We start from the raw sequence: 22102 nt of genomic DNA on the forward strand, positions 1-22102 counted from the left end.
AAGGTGAATTTAGTTCCCAGGGTCACTGTCCTTGAACATTTAGCGGCGTCTCTCATGACTGGCTTCCCTCTGATACGGACGTAGCTGAGAAAGGAACTTCAGTGCATCAAGTCTCTGCACAACACAATGTATTGGGCCACACATACATCATGCTAATATCTCTAGTGAATGGTGGATTTAATCATAAGGATGACTACAACATTGAAACGGACTCAATAGTGGAGAGGGTGTTGTACATTCCATTTAATTGGTTTCACAGAAACACCAGATATTTATATACACTCATCAAAACACCAGCACAAACTGATTTTCAGTGTCACAGTTGATACTCATGTGCATAGCTCCATGCTGGCTATTGCAAACATTGTACACCAGACAAAGTTCTCAGCAACAGAGCCATCTGACATGGAAAACACAGCAATAAATAGGTTACACAACGTTACACACACATAAACAAAGACACACACGCACATGCATTCAAACACTCGCACGGACATACAAACACATGCACTCACACACTCACATAAGTTTCTTTGTTTATAGATTGGAAAGCAGTAAACAATGTCATAATATTGAACTTCAAAACTAGTGGGGTATAAACTCATCCTCAGCTGTGTGCTATAAGTATAGAGGTACTCTAAGTTCCACTTCAAAATCCTGTTCAGCAGAACCAAATTTTGGAAGAGTGCGTGCAGCTGCTAAATGGCAGCATGTTTAATGCAAGTGACTGAGGATGGATTTCCAACCCAATACTGACAGAATAAGGAGGCTCCTGTCCCTAGATCCTCATCACAGTGGGAGGGACCTTGAGGTTGGGGCCTGAACAAAGCCACAACAATCTGGATTACAGCAAATAAAAGACTTTAAAGTACACTGTGAACAAGCTTACACTTGGAAAAAGAATTTTACAACTAGTCACATTTGAATTGAAGAACTTCCACATGGTAAAAGAGTAGTGGGGGAAAACAGTTCTTGGTGTGTGTGCCCATTCTGTTGATACTCACGCTTCAGGCTCATATTCTTGATATTCATCCTATATAGAGAGAGATTGGAAAAATATCAGTGCTTTTAAGTAAAAGAACTTTCTTTCCATTCCCCTTCCCTCTTTGGAGGGAAATATCAGTACAGAGAAAACAACACACCCATTAGTTTGGTTAAAACAACAACACACACAAAATGCTGGTGGAACACAGCAGGCCAGGCAGCATCTATAGGGAGAAGCACTGTCGATGTTTCGGGCCGAGACCCTTCGTCAGTGCTTCTCCTATAGATGCTGCCTGGCCTGCTGTGTTCCACCAGCATTTTGTGTGTGTTGTTTGAATTTCCAGCATCTGCAGATTCCCTCGTGTTTGCTCATTAGTTTGGTTATTTCAGAGCAGCCTAACTCACCCTGCTCACATTGGTGGCTGTGTGTCTCATATCTTTCTGTCCATTTGTTCATATTCTCAACCAACTGGCGGAATTTTGCATTAATAGTTCATAAATTAATCACTTAGGAATTCACTGGTGTTGGGGAATGAGCTAAAGGGTTACACAGCATATTAATTACACAGCATCTTAATGATCATTTTGGTCATGACCCAGTCACAGCAAAGTTCCATACAGCTTATAGTTAGAGGCGGAGAGTTGTGTCAGTGCAAGCAGGGTGCTGAAGGAGTGAGTAAATAAAGGAACCTACTGAGGAGGTTAACACCTGGCTTGGTGCATTAGCACAATTATTGTTCTGAGAGGGCCAATAATAGATACATCATAAGATCGTCACCTACTTTCCTGACAATGCTCCAAATGTGCATTGCAACGTTTGTGATGTCATCCCGTGTATCTGGTCTGAGAGGTCGTGTCATCAGCATATAAGCAACTCGAGACCAGTGGGTGTCAGGATGAATGGGTTTCAAGACATCTCACATGCAAAGTGGCGACTCCAGACCAAATAAATCACTGAAGGACGCTCAACAGAGGTGGCAGGTCTGGAATGCTGTGACCTCTTACAAAGTAAACGCAAGTGACTTTACTCACTCCCTCCACACTAATCCTAACCTCATCCTCAAACCTGCCGATAAAGGGGGTGCTGTAGTACTCTTGCATACTGACATCTGTCTTGCTAAGGCTCAGTGACAACCTCAGACTCCTCCTCTTACTTACTCCTGGAACAGGACCCCACTAAGGAAGACCAGGCATTGTATCCCCAACCACATTAGCTCTGGGGATCTCCCATCCACTACCAACAACCTCATAGTTCCCACACCTCTACCTCCCATTTCTACCTCCTACCTAAAACCCACAAACCCATTGTCCAGGTAGACTCATTGTTTCAGCTTGTTCCTGCCCCACTGAACTCATATCTGCATACCTCAACTCTGTTTTGTCCCCCCTCGTTCAGACCCTTTCTACTTACATCCATGACACTTCACATGATCCTCACCTACAACCCCATCAGCCTCTGCATCCAGCACATAATTCTCTGCAACTTTTCCCATCTCCAATGGGATCCCACCACCAAGCACATCTTTCCCTCTCCCCACTTTCTGATTTCAGTATGGATTGGTTCCTATGTGACTCCCTTGTCCATTTGCCCCTCCACACTGATGGTATGAACATAGATTTCTCAAACTTTTGGTAATGGCACACCCCTCCTTCACCAGTCCCCATCCCCTTTTCCCTCCCTCAACATAACCCCTTTCCTGCCCATCACCTCCCTCTGGTGCTCCTCCCCACTTTTCTTTCTTCCTTGGCCTTCTGTCTACTCCTATTAGAATCCCCCTTCTCCAGCCCTGTATCTCTTTCATCAATCAAATTCCCAGCTCTTTACTTCATCCCTCCCCCTTCTGGTTTCACTTATCACCTTGTGTTTCTCCCTCTCCTTCACCCTCCCCACCCCCCACCTTTTAACTCTATTCCTCATCCTTTATTCTCCAGTCCTGCTGAAGGGTCTTGGGCCGAAACATCAACTGTACTCTTTTCCATTGATGTTACCCAGCCTGCCAAGTTCCTCCAGCATTTTGTGTTTGTGTTGCTCGGATTTCTAGCATCTGCAGATTTTCACTTGTTTGTGACAAGATCATTTGATCTCAAATAAGATCAAAGCCTTTTATGCTCACTTTAAGCAACAAAACATGAAGGCAACATCACAAACTCGCACAGCCCCGACAAGTCTGTGATATCAGTCTCTGAGGCTGACATGAGATCATCCTTCAGGAGGGTGAAACCCTGGGAAACATCTGGCCCAGACGGAGTACCTGGCCATGTATTGAAGTGCTGTGCTGATAAACTGTTTGTCCTGTATAACTTTAACCTCTTGTTTTAGTAGTGTGAAGTACGCACCCACTTCAAGCAGGCTTCAATTATACCAGTGCCTCTGAAGAACGTGGTAACCTGTAATGATGTCCATTGTCCAGTAGCATTTACATCCACTATGATGAAGTGCTTTGAGAAGTTGGTGATGAAACATTAACTCCTGCCTGAGGAGCAACTTGAATCACTTCCAGTTTCCCTCCCATCACAAGAGGTCAACAGTGGATGTTGCTCCATTGTCTCAACCCTTGAACATCTGGACAGTGATTGCTCATACATCAGGATACTCTTCACTGACTACAGCTCTGTCTTCAATACTAACACCACCTCAAAACTAATGAATACACTTCAATACCTTGGCTTTAATACCTCATTCTGTAACTTGATTTCCTCACTTGCCGACCCCAGTCAGTTCGGATTGACAATATCTGCTCCACAATCAACATCAGCACAGGTGAACCATAAGGTTATGTGCTTAGCTCCCTGCTCTACTCGCTTTACACTTATGACTCTGTGACTAAGCACAGCTCCATTGTCATATTTAAGTCTGTTGATGACACTACTGCCATTGGCCGAACCAAAGGTGGTGACAATTCAGCATACAGAAGGGAAAGTGAAAACCTGGCTGAATTGTGTCACAACAACCTCTCACTCAATGGAATCAAGGCCACGAACTGATTATTGACTACAAGAGGAGAAAACTGGAGCTCCATAAGCCATTTCAGAGCATCTATCATTGCTCTGCTTTCTCAGAAGTTTGTAAAGATGTGGCACGTCATCTAAAACTCTAACAATCTTTTATAGATGTGTGGTGGAGAGTATACCAACTACTTGCATCATGGTCTGATATGGAAACACCAATGCCCTTGAGCAGAAAAGCCTACGAAAGTAGTGGATACAGCCTAGTCCATCACAGGGAATGCCCTTCCCACCATTGTGCACATCTACACAGAGTAGTGTTACAGGAAAGCAGCATCAATTATCAAGAACCTCCACCATCCAGGCCACACTCTCTTTATGTAGCTACCATCAGGAAAGAGGTACAGGAGTCTTAGGTCCCACACCACCATGTTCAGGAACAGTTATTGCCCCTCAACTGTCGGGCTAGTTAACCAGAGGGGATAACTTCATTCAACTTCATTCACTCCAACACTGAACTGTTCCCACAGACTATGGACTCACTTTCAAGGACTCTTCATCTCATGTTCTCAATGTTTATTGCTTATTTGTTACTATAATTGTATTTTCTGTTTGCCGTCTTTTGCATATGGGTTGTTTGCGGTCTTATAACACGCTGGAGGAACTCAGTAGGTTGGGTGGCATCCGTGGAAATGAGCAATCAATGTTTCGGGCCGAGATCCTTCATCAGGACTGAAGAGGGAGGGGGGCAGGGGCTCTATAAAGAAGGTGGGGGGAGGGTGGAAAGGAGAAGGCTGGTAGGTGCCAGGTGAAAAACCAGTAAGAGGAAAGATCAAGGGATGCGGGAGGGGAAGCGGGGTGGGGGGTGTGGATAGGCAGGAAAGGTGAAGAAGCTGTGTACTTTGTGTTTATGTATTGTTTGTTGTCTTGCTGTGTTGGGTTTTTCAATGATTCTATGGAGTTTTTTGCATCTACTGTGAGTGCCCACAAGAAAATGAATCCCAGGGTTATATATGGTGACATATACATACTCGGATAATAAATTTGCTTTGAATTTTGAACTTTTGAAGTGGCATATTTCAAGCCAAAATTTGTGGTAATCCTACCCGATGCCAGAAAAAGCCAATTTCTATGAGCAAATTATTGCAGAAAATAGTACCGCACACTTAAGATTTCTTGGCCACTTTTTTCTATCACAACAGTTTACTTTAACAGAATATCCATTTCAGAAGAGGTTCAATACCATGGGTCCATATAAACGTAGCACTTAGTGTAATAGCTAGACTGAGTAAAGGTATTACATTTCTTTCCTTGAAGGATATCAGGTTTTTATGACAATCCTACCATCACTCTTTCTAGATTTATTTATTTATTTACCTAATTTTAAATTTACTATCGTAGGATTTGAAATTTCATTTAAAGCTCATTGGATCTTTAGTTGTGGTCCTGCAATTCTGGATCAGTACACAAATATTAAACCTCACACTAGTTTCCGTAAGTCATAGTGAGCTTTGTGATTGAGTCCTCTATGCTTACTTGGATAAATACAGCTCCAACTACACTAACCACCATGCAAGACACTGCAATTCACTAGACTGGCCATGTCCCACATTCATTTCTGTCACCACCAATGAACTGCAGCTACTATGTGTGCATTGAAAACACAACAACTCCCAGATCCATCCAAGTAAGGTACTATCATGCCTTGGAAACATATTCCTTGCAGGCTGATCTGAGTACACCCTCGCATGTGTTGATTGTTGAGGAGTCTAGGACCACAGGGTGCAGCCTCAGAATACAGGGATGTCCATGAGATGAGAAGGAATATTTTTAGTCAGAGGGTGGTGAATCTGTGGAATTCATTGTCACAGAGAGCTGTGGGGACCAAGTCATCGGGTATATTTAATGCAGAGGTTGATAGGTTCTTGTTTACTCAGGGCATCAAAGGAGAAGGCAGGGGAATGGGGTTAAGAGAGATAATAAATCAGCCATGATGGAATTGTGGAACAGACTGGATGGTGAAATGACCTAAGTTTGCTCTATGTCTTAATAGTTATTAACACAAATTACGTATTACCCTCAAAATGCTGGTGGAACGCAGCAGGCCAGGCAGCATCTCTTGGCCCGAAACATCGACAGTGCTTCTCCCTATAGATGCTGCCTGGCCTGCTGCGTTCCACCAGCATTTTGTGTGTGTTGCTTGAATTTCCAGCATCTGCAGATTTCCTCATGTTTACGTATTACCCTGCATGTTTTGATGAACATATGATAAATAAACTTAAATCTTGAATCTCTCTCACTTTAACTTCTGTCATTGTAAATCCTGGAACAACCTTTTCTATTACTTGGTATGAACACCTTTAGCTCAACAGTCCAGCAATTGAACAGAGTGAATGACCAACACTTTCTCAAGGGTGATTGTAGATGAACAATAAATGCTGGTTTAATTAGACCTGCTCAGATCCCATAAGTAGAAAGTACCTCTATCAAGCTCCATATCCCTCAAACTAAACAATCATGGTGGGCAGACTGAGAGAGAGCCATTTGTAGTGATTGTCCCTTCTACTTGGCTGGAGGACCAGCCCAATGAGGTTCAACTGATTATCAACCTGCAGCCGTGAGCTCAGTTAGCAGTCCCTGACCTCACCTGGGATTCAGGCAGGTAATTTCGCTGCATTGGATGGGGATCCTCTTGTTGATCTGTACTCAAGTCTCCAACCACCATATCAAAAACAGGTGCTATGTGCCTAACAACAACACACACAAAATGCTGGTGGAACACAGCAGGCCAGGCAGCATCTATAGGAGATGCACTGTTGACGTCTCAGCCCAAAACGTTGACGGCACTTCTCCCTATAGATGCTGCCTGGCCTGCTGTGTTCCACCAGCATTTTGTGTGTGTTGTTTGAATTTCCAGCATCTGCAAATTCCCTTGTGTTTGCTATGTGCCTGAGCTCAGCTGGTTCAACACTCTAAGGACAATCTGTCTCCATGGATTACAGGCCATCTGCAGATTATTATATACCTCTCCATCCTCTGCATGTTAATTATCTCTCCCTAATCTGCCTTCCTTTCTCCTATTTCCTGAATTTCGGGAAGGGGAATTTCTACAGTACCTATGAGATGGCTTTTTAGAGCAGCTCCTGGTTAAATCTACCAGAAGATCAGCTATTTTGGATTGGGTGTTGTACAATGAACCAGAATTGATTAGAGAGCTTAAGATAAAAGATCATAATATGATCAAATTTTACCCTGAAATTTGAGAAGGAAAATCTAAAGTCAGATGTATTAGTATTAGAGTGGAGTAAATGGAATTACAGAGAGAGAATTGATTGGAAAAGAACACTGGCAGACACAAAAGAGGATCAGCAAAGGCTGGATTTTCTGGAAGCAAATCAGAAGGCACAGGATATATATATCCTGAAGAGAAAGAAGTACTCTAAAGGAATGATGACACAACAGTGGCTAACAAGAGAAGTCAAAGCCAACATAAAAGCCACGTGATAGAGCAAAAATTAGTCAGGTTAGAGGATTAGGAAGCTTTTAAAAACCAACAGAAGGCAACTAAAAAGTCATTAAGAAGGTAGAGATGGAATATGAATGTAAGATAGCCAATAATATTAGAGAGGATACCAAAAGTTTCTTCAGATGCATAAAGTGCAAAAGGGAGGTGAAAGTGGATATTGGACTGCTGGAAAATTATGCTGGAGAGGTAGTAATGGGAGACAACAAAATAGCAGACAAACTGAATAAGTATGTTGCATCAGTTTTCACTGTGGAAGACACTAGTATTATGGTAGAAGTTTGAGGTGTCATGGGTCATAAAGTGTGTGAATTTACCATAACTAGAGAGAAGATTTTTGGGAAACAGAAAGGTCTGAAGGTAGATCAGTTACCTGGACCAAATGGTATACACACCAGAGTTCTGAAGTAGGTGGCTGAAGAGATCATGGAGACATTAGTAATGATCTTTCAAGAATTGCTAGATCCTGGAATGGTTCTGGAAGACTGGAAAATTGCAAATGTCACTTCATTCTTCAAGAAGGACGAGGGGCTGGAGAAAGGAAATTATAGGCCAGCTAGTCTGACTTCAATGGTTGGGAAGATGCTGGAGTCGATTATTAAAGTGGAGGTCTCAAGGTACTTGGAAGCACATGATAAAATAGGCTGAAGTCAGCATGATTTCCTTAAGGGAAAATCTTGCCTGACAAATCTGTTGGAATTCTTTTAAGAAGTAACCTGCAGGATAGTCAAAGGAGACTCTGTTGATGTTGTGTAATTGGATTTTCAGAATGTCTTTGACAAGGTGCCACACATGAGACTGCTTAACAAGATATGAGCCCATAGTATTACAGGAAAGACTCTAGCATGGATAAAGCAGTGGCTGATTGGCAGGAGGCAAAGAGTGGGAATAAAGGGAACCTATTTTGACTGGCTGCTGGTTCCACAGGGTTCTATGTTGGGACCAATTCTTTTTACGTTCTATGTCAATGATTTGGATGATGGAATTGATGGCTTTGGTGTAAAGTTTGATGAAGATATGAAGATAATTGGAGGGGCAGGTAGGTTTGAGGAAGTAGAGAGCCTACAGAAGGACTTAGACTGATTCGGAGAACGGCAAAGAAATGGCAGAAGTAATACAGTATTAGGAAGTGTATGGTCATGCATTTTGGTAGAAGAAATGAAAGAGTCAACTGTTTTCTAAATGGAGAAAAACATGCAAAAAAAAACTGAGGTGCAAACAGACTTTGTGCAGGATTCTGTAAAGGTTATTTTGCAGGTTGAGTCTGTGGTGAGGAAGACAATTGCAATGTTAGCATTCATTTCAAGAGGACAAAAATATAAAAGCAAGGATGTAATATTGAAACTTTATAAATCATTGGTGAGGCTTCACTTAGAGTATTGTGAGCAGGTTTGGGTACTTTATCTTAGAAAGGATGTGCTGAAACTGGAGAGGGTTCAAAGGAGGTTCATGAAAATGATTCCAGGATTGAATGGCTTGTCAGATGAAGACTATCTGTGGGCTCTGGGCCTGCATTCACTAGAATTCAGAAGAATGAGAGGCGACCTCATTGAAAGCTATCGGTGAAAGGTCTTGATAGAGTGGAAGTGGAGAGGATGTTTCCTGTGGTGGGAGAGTCTAAGACCAGAGGACACAGCCTCAGAACAGTTGGCATCCTTTTAGAATGAGAATGAGGAGGAATTTCTTGAGCCTAGAGAGTGGTGAATCTGTGAAAGGTTGATAGATTCTTGATTGGTCAGGGCATGAAGGGATACAGGGAAGAAGGAAGGAGATTGTGGTTGAGAAGAGAATTGGATCAGCCATGATGAAATGGTGGATCAGACTCGATGGGCCAAATGGCCTAATTCTGATCCTATACCTTATAGTATTATGGTCTTTTATGTAACCTATCAAAACTTCCCTTAATGGCAAGTCTTTCGACCACCACGTGATGGTGGATGTTCACATTCTTAACTCAGTTCTGTGTCCAGAATTTCTTCCTAAATTCTTCAACTAACCTGTTAGTGGCCAATGTATGCATCTTTGTTCAGGACTCCTACATAGATGAAGACAGCTTGTCCACATTCAATCAACCAACACCCACTCATTATTCAAGGTTAGTTTCCATGTTGTGAGGCTCTCCCTGTCTATGGAGTCAGAGCCATGACTTGAACAGAGGACAGAGATAAAAGTAACTGCAGCAATTTTAAATAAGTTGAGGCCATTGTACAGGATTTCTCTGCTTTTGCTCTCCTATCACAAAGCTACAATTATACTTCAATGTGATCACACTTCAGGTCTGTGTGCAGTTCTGATCTCCTTATCTTCTAAATGACGCACTTGTCATAAGAGAGAATTGAACAAAGATTCACAAAGTTGACCTGGAGCCACAGAGTTACAGAGTAATTCAGCATGGGAATGGACCCTTTGGTCCAACCAGCCCACACTCATCAAGATACCTATCTAAGCTAGTCCCATTTGCCCATGTTGGCCTATACCCTGTCTAAATATCTTTTAAATATTGTTACTGTGTCTCAACCACTTCCTCTGGCAGCTTGTTCCACATACCCACCACTCTCTTTGTGAAAAAGAGTATCCTCAAGTTTCCTTTAAATCTTTCCACTCTCACCTTAAGCTATGTCCTCTAGTTTTTGATTCCTTTTCCTTAGGAAAAACAGTGTGCATTCTGAGATTTCTGAGATGTGAGGAATAATTGAGTTGATTAGGCCTTCATTCATTAGAATTCAAAAGAATAAATGGAGATTTTATTGAAACGTACAAAGGGCTCAAAGGCTGATGTTCTCCCTCAGCTGGGATGTCAAGAACCAGAGCTTTAAATTTACGATACAGGGTAAGACATCAAAGACCAATATAAGGATAAATTTTCTTGATTCAGAAAGTGGTAAACTTATGGAACTATCTACTTTTGGAAGCTGTGGAAACTTAGCAGAACATAGGTAGGTTTCATAGAAACATAGAAAATAGGTGCAGGAGTAGGCCATTCAGCCCTTTGAGCCTGCACCGCCATTCAGTATGATTATGGCTGATCATTCAACTCAAAACCCTGTACCTGCTTTCTCTTCATACCCACTGATACCTTTGGCCACAAGGGCCACATCTAACTTCCTCTTAAATATAGCCAATGAACCGGCCTCAACCGTTTCCTGTGGCACAGAATTCCACAGATTCACCACTCTCTGTATGAAGAAGTTTTTCCTCATCTCAGTCCTAAAAGGCTTCCCCTTTATCCTTAAACTGTGACCCCTCATTCTGGACTTCCCCAACATCGGAAACAATCTTCCTGCATCTAGCCTGTCCAATCCCTTTAGAATTTTATATGTTTCAATAAGATCCCCCCTCAATCTTCTAAATTCCAGTCAGTATAAGCCTAGTCGATACTTTCTTCATATGAAAGTCCTGCCATCCCAGGAATCAATCTGGTGAACCTTCTTTGTACTCCCTCTATGGCAAGAATGTCTTTCCTCAGATTAGGGGACCAAAAATGCACACAATACTCCAGGTATGGTCTCACCAAGGCCTTGTATAACTGCAGTGGAACCTCCCTGCTCCTGTACTCGAATCCTCTTGCTATGAATGCCAACATACCATTCGCCTTTTTCACCACCTGCTGTACCTGCATGCCCACCTTCAATGACTGGTGTACAATGACACCCAGGTCTCGTTGCACCTCCCCTTTTCCTAATTGGCCACCTTTCAGATAATAAACTGTTCTCCTGTTCTTGCCACCAAAGTGGATAACCTCACACTTATCCACATTAAATTGCATCTGCCATGAATTTGCCCACTCACCTAACCTATCCAAGTCACCCTGCATCCTCTTAGCATCCTCCTCACAGCTAACACTGCCACCCAGCTTTGTGTCATCCACAAACTTGGAGATGCTGCATTTAATTCCCTTGTCTAAATCATTAATATATATTGTAAACAACTGGGGTCCCAGCACTGAGCCTTGCAGTACCCCACTAGTCACTGCCTGCCATTCTGTAAAGGTCCCTTTTATTCCCACTCTTTGCTTCCTGTCTGCCAACCAATTCTCTATCCACATCAATACCATACCCCCAATACCATGTGCTTTAAGTCTGGACACTAATCTCCTGTGTGGGACCTTGTCAAAAGCCTTTTGAAAATCTAAATATACCACATCCACTGGCTCTCCCCATCCACTCTACTAGTTACATCTTCAAAAAATTCTATAAGATTCGTCAGACATGATTTTCCTTTCACAAATCCATGCTGACTTTGTCTGATGATTTCACCGATTTCCAAATGTGCTGTTATCACATCTTTGATAACTGACTCTAGCATTTTCCCCAACGATGTCAGACTAACCGGTCTATAACTCCCTGGATTCTCTCTCACTCCTTTTTTAAAAAGTGGGGTTACATTAGCCACCCTCCAACTCTCAGGAACTAATCCAGAATCTGAGGAGTTTTGGAAAATTATCACTAATGCATCCACTATTTCTTGGGCTACTTCCTTAAGCACTCTGGGGTGCAGACCATCTGGCCCTGGGGATTTATCTGCCTTTAATCCCTTCAATTTACCTAACACCAATTCCCTGCCAACATGTATTTCCCTCAGTTCCTCCATCTCACTAGACCCTCGGTCCCTTACTATTTCCAGAAGATTATTTATGTCCTCCTTAGTGAAGACAGAACCAAAGTAGTTATTCAATTGGTCTGCCATGTCTTTGTTCCCTATGATCAATTCATCTGTTTCTGACTGTAAAGGACCTACATTTGTCTTGACCAATCTTTTTCTTTTCATGGATCTATAGAAGCTTTTACAGTCAGTTTTTATGTTCCCTGCCAGCTTTCTCTCATAATCTTTTTTTCCCTTTCCTAATTAAGCCCTTTGTCCTCCTCTGCTGGTCTCTGAATTTCTCCCAGTCCTCAGGTGAGCCGCTTTTTTTTGCTAATTTATATGTTTCTTCTTTGGACTTGATACTATCCCTAATTTCCCTTGTCAGCCATGGGTGCACTACCTTCCCTGGTTTATTATTTGCCAAACTGGGATGAACAATTGTTGTAGTTCATCCACGCGATCTTTAAATGCTTGCCATTGCATATCCACCGTCAATCCTTTAAGTATCATTTGCCAGTCTGTTTTAGCTAATTCACGTCTCATACCTTCAAAGTTACCCTTCTTTAAGTTCAGAATTGACTATGTCACTCTCCATCTTAATGAAGAATTCCACCATATTATGGTCACTCTTACCCAAGGTTACTCTTACCACGCACAACAAGATTGCTAACTAACCCTTCTTCATTGCTCAATACGCAACCTAGAATGGCCTGCTCTCTAGTTGGTTCCTCGACATGTTGGTTCAGAAAACCATCCTGCATACATTCCTAGAAATCCTCTTCCTCAGCACTCTTACCAATTTGGTTCACCCAATCTATATGTAGATTGAAGTCACCCATTATAACTACTGTTCCTTTATTGCACGCATTTCTAATTTCCTGTTTAATGCCATCCCCAACCTCACTACTACTGTTAGGTGGCCTGTGCACAACTCCCACCAGCGTTTTCTGCCCCTTAGTGTTATGCAGTTCTACCCATATCAATTCCACATTCTCCAGCTAATGTCCTTCCTTTCTATTGCGTTATTCTCCTCTCTAACCAGCAATGCTACCCCACCTCCTTTTCTTTCCTGTCTATCCCTCCTGAATATTGAATATCCCTGGATGTTGAGCTCCCATCCTTGGTCACCCTGGAGCCATGTCTCTGTGATCCCAACTATATCATATTCATTAATAACTATCTGCACATTCAATTCATCCACCTTGTTACGTATGGTCCTCACATTGACACACAAAGCCTTCACGCTTGTTTTTACAACACTCTTAGCCCTTATACAATTATGTTGAAAAGTGGCTCTTTTTGCTTTTTGCCCTGGATTTGCCTGCCTGCCAGCCACTTTTCACCTTACTACTTTTTGCTTCTACCCTCATTTTACACCCCTCTGTCTCTGCACTTGTTCCCATCCCCCTGCCACATTAGTTTAAAGCCTCCTGAACAGCAGTAGCAAATGCTCCCCCTAGGACATTGGTTCCAGTCCAGCCCAGGTGCAGACCGTCCTGTTTATACACCTCCCCCAGAACTGGTTCCAATGCCCCAGAAATTTGAATCCCTCCCCCTGCACCATTTTTCAAGCCACGTATTCATCTGAAATATCCTCCTATTTCTACTCTGACTAGCACATGGCACTGGTAGTAATCTAGAGATTATTAACTTTGTGGTCCTACTTTATAGTTTATCTCCTAACTCCCTAAATTCACCTTGTAGGACCTCACCCCATTTTTTACCTATATCGTTGGTACCTATGTGCACCACAACCACTGGCTGTTCACCCTCCCACTCCAGAATGTCCTGCAGCCGCTCAGAGACATCCTTGCCCCTTGCACCGGAGAGGCAACATACCATCCTGGAGCCTCGTTTGCGGCCACAGAAATGCCTATCTATTCCCCTTTCAATCAAATCCCCTATCACTATAGCTCTCCCACTCCTTTTCCTTCCCTCCTGTGCCACAGAGCCACCCATGGTGCCATGAACTCGGCTGCTGCTGCCTTCCCCTGATGAGACATCTCCCCCAACAGTATCCAAGAAGTATATCTGTTTCGGAGGGAGGTGACCCCAGGAGACTCCTGCACTACCTGCCTACTGCTATGCTGTCTAGTGGCCATCCCTTCCCTTTCTGCCTGTGTAGCGTTTACCTGCGGGGTGGACAACTCACTGAACGAGCTATTCACGACTTTCTCAGCATCGCGGATGCTCCAGTATGAATCCAATTGCAGCTCCAGACGCTCAATGCGGTCTGCCAGAAGCTGCAGTTGGACACACTTCCTGCACACATAGTCATCAGGGACACTGGAAGTATCCCTGACTTCCCACATGCTGCAGGATGAACAAACCACGGGGCCGATCTCAGCTGCCATGACCTACCCAATACTTGCCTCAACTTTTGAAACTTTCTCCTTTGAAAGGAACTTACCTGGCCTTACCTCACTTGGAGTGAAGCTCGTCCTCAGCCTCTCGAGTCAAAGCCTCAAATCTCCACTCCTTCACTGGCCCGCTCACTCACTGGCCGCTCTGCTAGAGGTAATCCTCTATTTATTTGTTTGAGCTTTTCAAACTGCTTGGTCACCTGACCTCGATTGTCCAATCAGCTGCTTTCTGCTGAGTCTGAGCTATTCAAATCTTGATTGTCTAATCAATGGCTTTCTGCTGAGCTATTCAAATCTTGATTGCACAGTCCAACTGCCAAAACTGCCAGAATCTCTCGAGTCAAACCTCAAATCTCCACTCCTTCATTGGCCCACTCACTCACTGGCTGCTTTCCACAGGCCACAAAAGACATTAAACAGTACAAGGAGAGAGAGCAGGAATATGATAATCAGATTTATATTGAATTATGTTAAGCATTGGATGATTAGTTGCTTTATTTATCAGTTTCTATTACAATCCCTCCAAATGTTCTGGAGTAATGCAGTCAGATATCTCAGTTACTCTGCTTTAATAAATACAAAAGAGAGGGTATATGTTATAACAGATATTAGTTGGAAGGTAGAGGATTGGGAAGCCTTTAAAACCCAACAGAAGGCAACTGAAAAAAGCCATAAGGAGAGAAAAGACAAATTATGAAGGAAAGCTCGCCAATAATATAAAGAGGATACAAAAGGTTTTTCTCAGATATATAAAAAGTAAAAAAGAGACTCAGTCAGGCAGAATCAGAACAATTTGCACCTACCCCAGGAACTGCACCATAGGCCTCAGCATCAGGGTCCATCTGCAATGTTTCTGTGCGATCCATAACACCCTCCTGTGGGAAGAAATCTTCATCCTGTCAACAAAGGAAGTGACTGTCAATGCCGTTGGATTCAATCCTGCTTCAATGTTACGCCTGCTTTTTGAACTGCACAATTTCTCCACTGTGAGAGTATAATAAATATCAACAATGTACATGTATCATAGAGAAAAAATTCAATTTAGCCCTTCTTTAGCCCTTAGAAGACTATTCTAAAAATGACACCAAGCAATTATAGATCACTTTGTTTCACTATCGATGAATTAGGAGCTATGGGTTTGAGCCCCATGAAACATTACAAAAATCTAGGCATGCACAACAGAGGTAAGGCTGTATCAAATGAAACTACGGCACTATTGTCGACATAGTTGGATTAAAAAGATCTCATTATTTTATTTTGAAAAAGCATGATGGAAGTTCTGTGCTTATCCTCACTAATGGTCATGTCCCATCACAAAATAGACTCCATCATCTTCAGACCCTTTGTTGCCTCTACCTATCACTTTCCAGTTTCTGTCACTATATCCACTCTTCCTTCTTCAGTCTACTATTATCTCTTCATACTGTCTATCTCCCTCTGTCCTTCAGGCCAGATGAAGGGTCTTGACCTGAAACACTGACTGTCCACTTCACTTCGCAAATGCTGCCTGACCTGCTGTGCTTCTTCAGGAATAATAATCTTCAGGAAAATAATCTTCCAGAAATAGTAGGGGACCGAGGGTCTAGTGAGATGGAGGAACTGCGGGAAATACATGTTGGTAGGGAAGTGGTGTTAGGTAAATTGAAGGGATTAAAGGCAGATAAATCCCCAGGGCCAGATGGTCTGCATCCCAGAGTGCTTAAGGAAGTAGCCCAAGAAATAGTGGATGTGTTAGTGATAATTTTTCAAAACTCTTTAGATTCTGGATTAGTTCCTGAGGATTGGAGGGTGGCTAATGTAACTCCACTTTTTAAAAAAGGAGGGAGAGAGAAACTGGGGAATTATAGACCGGTTAGCCTGACATCGGTGGTGGGAAAAATGCTAGAGTCCGTTATCAAAGATGTGATAACAGCACATTTGGAAAGCAGTGGAATCATTGGACAACGTCAGCATGGATATGTAAAAGGAAAATCATGTCTGATGAATCTTATGGAATTTTTTGAGGATGTAGCTAGTAAAGTGGATAGGAGAAAACCAGTGGATGTGGTATATTTGGATTTTCAAAAGGCTTTAGACAAGGTCCCACACAGGAGATTAGTGTGCAAACTTAAAGCACACGGTATTGGGGGTATGGTATTGATGTGGATAGAGAATTGGTTGGCAGACAGGAAGCAAAGAGTGGGAATAAAAGGGACCTTTACAGAATGGCAGTCAGTGACTAGTGGGGTACTGCAAGGCTCAGTGCTGGGACCCTAGTGGTTTACAATATATATTAATGATTTAGACGAGGGAATTAAATGTAGCAACTCCAAGTTTCCAGATGACACAAAGCTGTGTGGCAGTGTTAGCTGTGAGGAGGATGCTAAGAGGATGCAGGGTGACTTGGATAGGTTAGGTGAGTGGGCAAATTCATGGCAGATGCAATTTAATGTGGATAAATGTGAGGTTATCCACTTTGGTGGCAAGAACAGGAAAACAGATTATTATCTGAATGGTGGCCGATTAGGAAAAGGGGAGGTGCAACGAGACCTGGGTGTCATTGTACACCAGTCATTGAAGGTGGTATGCAGGTACAGCAGGCGGTGAAAAAGGCGAATGGTATGTTGGCATTCATAGCAAGAGGATTCGACTACAGGAGCAGGGAGGTTCTACTGCAGTTGTACAAGGCCTTGGTGAGACCACACCTGGAATATTGTGTGCATTTTTGGTCCCCTAATCTGAGGAAAGACATTCTTGCCATACAGGGAGTACAAAGAAGGTTCACCAGATTGATTCCTGGGATGGCAGGACTTTCATATGAAGAAAGACTGTATCGACTAGGCTTATACTCGCTGGAATTTAGAAGATTGAGGGGGGTTCTTATTGAAACATATAAAATTCTAAAGGTTTTGGACAGGCTAGATGCAGGAAGATTGTTTCTGATGTTGGGGAAGTCCACAACGAGGGGTCACAGTTTAAGGATAAAGGGGAAGCCTTTAGGACCGAGATGAGGAAAAACTTCTTCACACAGAGAGTGGGGAATCTGTGGAATTCTCTGCCACAGGAAACAGTTGAGGCCAGTTGATTGGCTATATTTAAGAGGGAGTTAGATATGGCCCTTGTGGCTAAAGGTATCAGTGGGTATGGAGAGAAAGCATGTACAGGGTTCTGAGTTGGATGATCAGCCAAGATCATATTGAATGGCGGTGCAGGCTCGAAGGGCCGAATGGCCTACTCCTGCACCTATTTTCCTATGTTGCAGCATTGTGTGTGTTGCTCCATATTCCAGCATTTGTAGTCTTTTTTTGCCCCTCAGAATAGATTGCCCACCCATTCAGCAGCCTCTGGGAGCTTGATGCGTGCAAAGGGACTGCCTTCTCAACTCAAAGTGGCGACCATCCCTTTGCTTTCATAGATGCTACGTAACTCAGTGAGTTCATCCTTTTGAACAAAACTTGCAGTGAGATATTACTGCAACCAATAGCATAATAAAATTAAAATTAAGGATACAAATATCCTTTTCCCACTTCTCTCTTCCTGCTTCAGCTTTTCTGCCTTGCAACCCCTTTCAGTGCTCATACCTTCATCACACAGGGTCAGATTAAGTGTTAAGACTCTTGGCCATTGGGACGTAAAGTTTTACAGCACAGAAATAAGCTCCTTGGTCTACCATGTCCATGCTGAACATCAGGACTTCATCTGAAATGCACCAATATATTCACTGGAAAAGATTTCCTCTCTGATTGTCCATTGCATTTAAACATATGATAATCCAAACTTTATGACACTTCAAGAAATATTTTGAAAATGTTAACAAACCAAAAAATCAATAAATATTTTCAGCAGATTTTATACAGCTTTATAGTATTTACCCAGAACATACAAATAATATTATTAAATTACAGTAGATACAGAAAAACACTAACCATCTAGATTATAAACAAATTTATCAGTTAATCCAAATGTAGTCTGGTCTCAGGGAATTTGGACTAGAAATTTTTCATGAATGGCATGAAAACACCAAAGGGCTTTGCAGACAGGATATATTCCGCATAGGTATCTCTTTTATTTTGCATCAGATCCGAATGACTAAAGACTGAAAACTAAATGCTATTTTTATGGCTTAACATTGCAAAGTCAGTTCCATTGAAAGAAGCTGCACAACCTGGTTGGTTAATGGTGCTCTAGACACAGTGGCACCGAGATGCTGCCTTACTGCTCCAGTGTCTGTGTTTAATCCTGATCTTGGTTGCTGTCTGTGTTGAGTTCACACACTTTCTTTGTGACCAAGTGGGCTTCCTTTGTGTCCTCCAAGGATCAGTGTGGCATTGGTTTGAATGATAGTTAGAGGTACTTGGTGGGCCGATGGGCCTGCTTTCATACTGTATAACTTTGTGACTTGATGGCAACCCCTCTCACCTGAGTTTGAACTGTAGAGCAGATTTGACAAGGGTAACCTGAATCAATGGATCAAGGGGGCCTTGCATTATTCCAGAGTTTGGTGGTTTTGCAGCTGATTGTCAATGGTGGACAGGTTGAATTCCAGAAGCCAAGATTAGAGGAGTGCTGATATCCCAGAGGATGCATGGCTGGAAGAGTTTTCAGGAATAGTGAGGAATAATGCTAACAAAGATCATGAAAACCATGGTGGGAAATTAAATTTCAAGGCTCTGTTTATCTGGGAAGTAGTGTGACACGTTGATGCAGGAACAATGCTGTATGTTTGATCAAGGTCAAGAGCAAGAGAATGGGATGACCTTCAGTGTAATGGATAATTTGGCTGATATCTTCCATACCAATCAAGATGCCTACCTGAGTTACTCCATTTTGCATGCACATGGCCTATATCTCTCGAAAACTTTCTTATTCATGTGCCTCTTCAAATATCTCTTAACTGCTGCAATTATCCCCAACTTTACAACTTTCTCTGGCAACTCATTCTACCTACCCACCACCCTCTGTGTGAAAAGGTTTCCTTTTAGATCTCTGTTATGTCCTTACCCTCTCACCTTAAACCCATCCCTCCAGTTTTGGACTCCACTATCCTGGTAAAAAGACTATGACCATTCACCTTATCCATACCCTTCATGATTATATATACCTCCAAACGATCACTTCATAGACTCCTACACTCCAGGGAAAACCAAAACAGTTCATTGCAGCTAATTATCTAACCAATTTGAACTATTGATAATGAGAAATATTTAAACAAGGTAAACAAATATGATTCTGAAATGCATCAAATATCTCAAACATTTCATATGCAAATTCAGTGGATTCCAGATAATTGGGCCATCAGTTAAACGGGGCAGCTCTTATTTGGGACAACTCATAAAAGAACAAAAACTAATCAAGAAAATATCTGGGATTCACTTTGTTTTCTTGGGAAACTATGCCATTTAATTGGGACAGGAGACCGTTGTTGAACTGTTTCCAACTAACATTAGTCACATGCACTTGCATTGCTGTTAGACACGACACCGTGCTTACAGCAAGCAATTTTTAAATAGCATCAGTTGTGTGTGATGTGTTCACAAAGCAGTATTTTTGTCACTAATAGTTCACCAAAAATAAGCAGTAAGATAATTTTGGAACTGTTTTGCTCACTGCAGTTTCAAGTATTCAGCTGCGTAGATGCCAAAAGTGTCCATAAGTGAAAATGAAATAATTTCACTAACTCAACAAGTTAGGACCTACAAAAAATTTGAAGGTATTGGCAATCATCTTGAATGTTACATTGTAAATGAAGATCTGGAGGTTGCAATCGTCAAAAATATTGCATGAAGGTAGTCTATTATCTACACCAGTTGTCTGCACTGATTTTGTTAATTTACAGTCAATCAAAATAGCACACCTGTGTTCATTGGATGAACTATTAACTATTAGGAACCAATACACAGTTTTATAGTACCTTAGTTGTATTGGTAGTGTTCCAATTTATTTTGTATTTCATTTAGATACATAATTTGTTACTCAGTTAAATGGCAGTTTGCCTTTTTTTAATACATTTTTTACAACTTCCATGCATCTTCTATTGATTGAAGCAGTCGATTAACTGAGTCAAAATGCACTGGTTCTGTTGTGTCTGAATTAATTGGAATCCACTATAATACAATTGTTGACCACTTTGGATACTCCAGGTCAAAGAAGCATAATTATTATTTCAGATGCCTTTTGTGTAGTGGATTCAACTAAATTTAATGCAATATCAAGATAAATGAACTTCAACTGAGCCCTGGGATGCTTAATGCTGTTGTTTTAGGTCCACCCCTGTCATAAATTCTATGCTTCTACAACCCCATCTAATCACTGCCTCAGTCTCCATAATGGCTGGTGTCACCATGTTTATACCATAACAAACAATACTCTGTCCTTATTGGAAGTGTTCTTGTGTCAGCCTTTGCACTGTTGGGACCCTCATACATGCCTTATGCCCAATTTTTCTAACGTTCCCCTGTGTGGCCTCTCATTCCTAATTCTCCATCAACATCTACTCATCCAACAAATCTGAAGCACCACTACATGTCAATTTTCTGAAGAAGGTATGGGATGTTTCATCATGTTCTGGTTATAATAGATCCTTTGGTCTTGCATCTCATTCCTGAATGAGGAATCTTGCTATGTGCAAATGATCTATTCTACTTATGATGTCCTTCTCTGGCTGTAAATACTTCGACATGCCAAGAGGTAGTGAAATATACTGTACTGTGTGAATATACCTTCCTTTTAACCAAGCAATTTGTTATCCTCATTTCTGCAGAAATTGGCTGATTATTTTTGACTGATACACTGACTTGGTTGTTTCAGATATAAATCACTGTTACATACATATTATTAACAACTAATTGGCTAAAAATTTGGAAGCGTAACACTCACTCTCCAGTAATGTAACTAATAACCTGGAAACCAAAATGGACAAAACTATTACTCACTGCTCCATCCCACACAAAAGAAGAAAATTTTTAAAGTGAGAAATTATCTCAGAATTATTTACTATTATTTACTGATTATTTACTAATTAATTTTAGATTTATATGCATGCTTGCATTTTGATGTTAATTTGAACATTTCCTCAGAGCTTAATAAAATATTCACCATAATAACAATTGCTGTTAAAATAAAAGATCTGGCTTCAGATCTGGTATAAATACATCTGTGCAAATTTTAAGCACAAACAAATCTATGCTAATGATAGCAGAAATATAAACAGGGAAACATGAAATCAGGAAAGAGATCATGACAGATCATCATAGGCTTGATGGAAGTGGAAGAACCTAAAATTAGAGTGCACAAATTTAGGATTAAGAGGTGCAAGAAGGATCCTAGGAACAACTTGTTCATCCAGAGGATGGTTGAAACCTAGAATGTACTTCCTGAGTCTATGATGGAGAGTGAGACTCTCACACTTAAGGAGTATCTACATGAGCACTTGAACCACTTGAATTTGTTGGAGACTATAGACCAAATGCTGCTGAATGGGATTGGTAAGTATAGGTACATGTTGGACATCATGGACATGATGGGCTAAAAGTTCTGTTTCCAAGCCTTATAGTTCTTTTGGTGCTATGGGAATATTGCAGTTAGTGCAATGCTGTTACATTTTGGGCATCAAAGTTCTCTATTCAATTCTGGCACTGTCTGTAAGGAGTTTGTACATTCTCCCTGTGATGTGTTGGTTTCCTCAAGGTGCTCTTATTTCCTTCCACAGTCCAAAGATGTATTT

At 41.7% G+C, this 22102-nt stretch overlaps 1 protein-coding gene across 2 annotated transcripts in view; it reads right to left on the reverse strand.

The window, feature by feature from the left end:
* Positions 1-228: 228 nt before the first annotated feature.
* LOC132391792 (alpha-synuclein-like) overlaps positions 229-22102 on the reverse strand; it is a 110744-nt gene continuing 88870 nt past the window's right edge. For both annotated transcript variants that reach the window (XM_059965415.1, XM_059965414.1), the window contains 2 exons: positions 15204-15296; positions 229-1033 (listed from right to left, as the gene is read on the reverse strand). In XM_059965415.1, the coding sequence (XP_059821398.1) occupies positions 1001-1033; positions 15204-15296 (126 nt within the window). In that variant the 3' untranslated portion in view covers positions 229-1000. The remainder of the gene's footprint in view (positions 1034-15203; positions 15297-22102) is intronic.

This window comes from Hypanus sabinus, chromosome 3, assembly GCF_030144855.1.
Source record: "Hypanus sabinus isolate sHypSab1 chromosome 3, sHypSab1.hap1, whole genome shotgun sequence".
Classification (NCBI taxonomy): domain Eukaryota; kingdom Metazoa; phylum Chordata; class Chondrichthyes; order Myliobatiformes; family Dasyatidae; genus Hypanus; species Hypanus sabinus.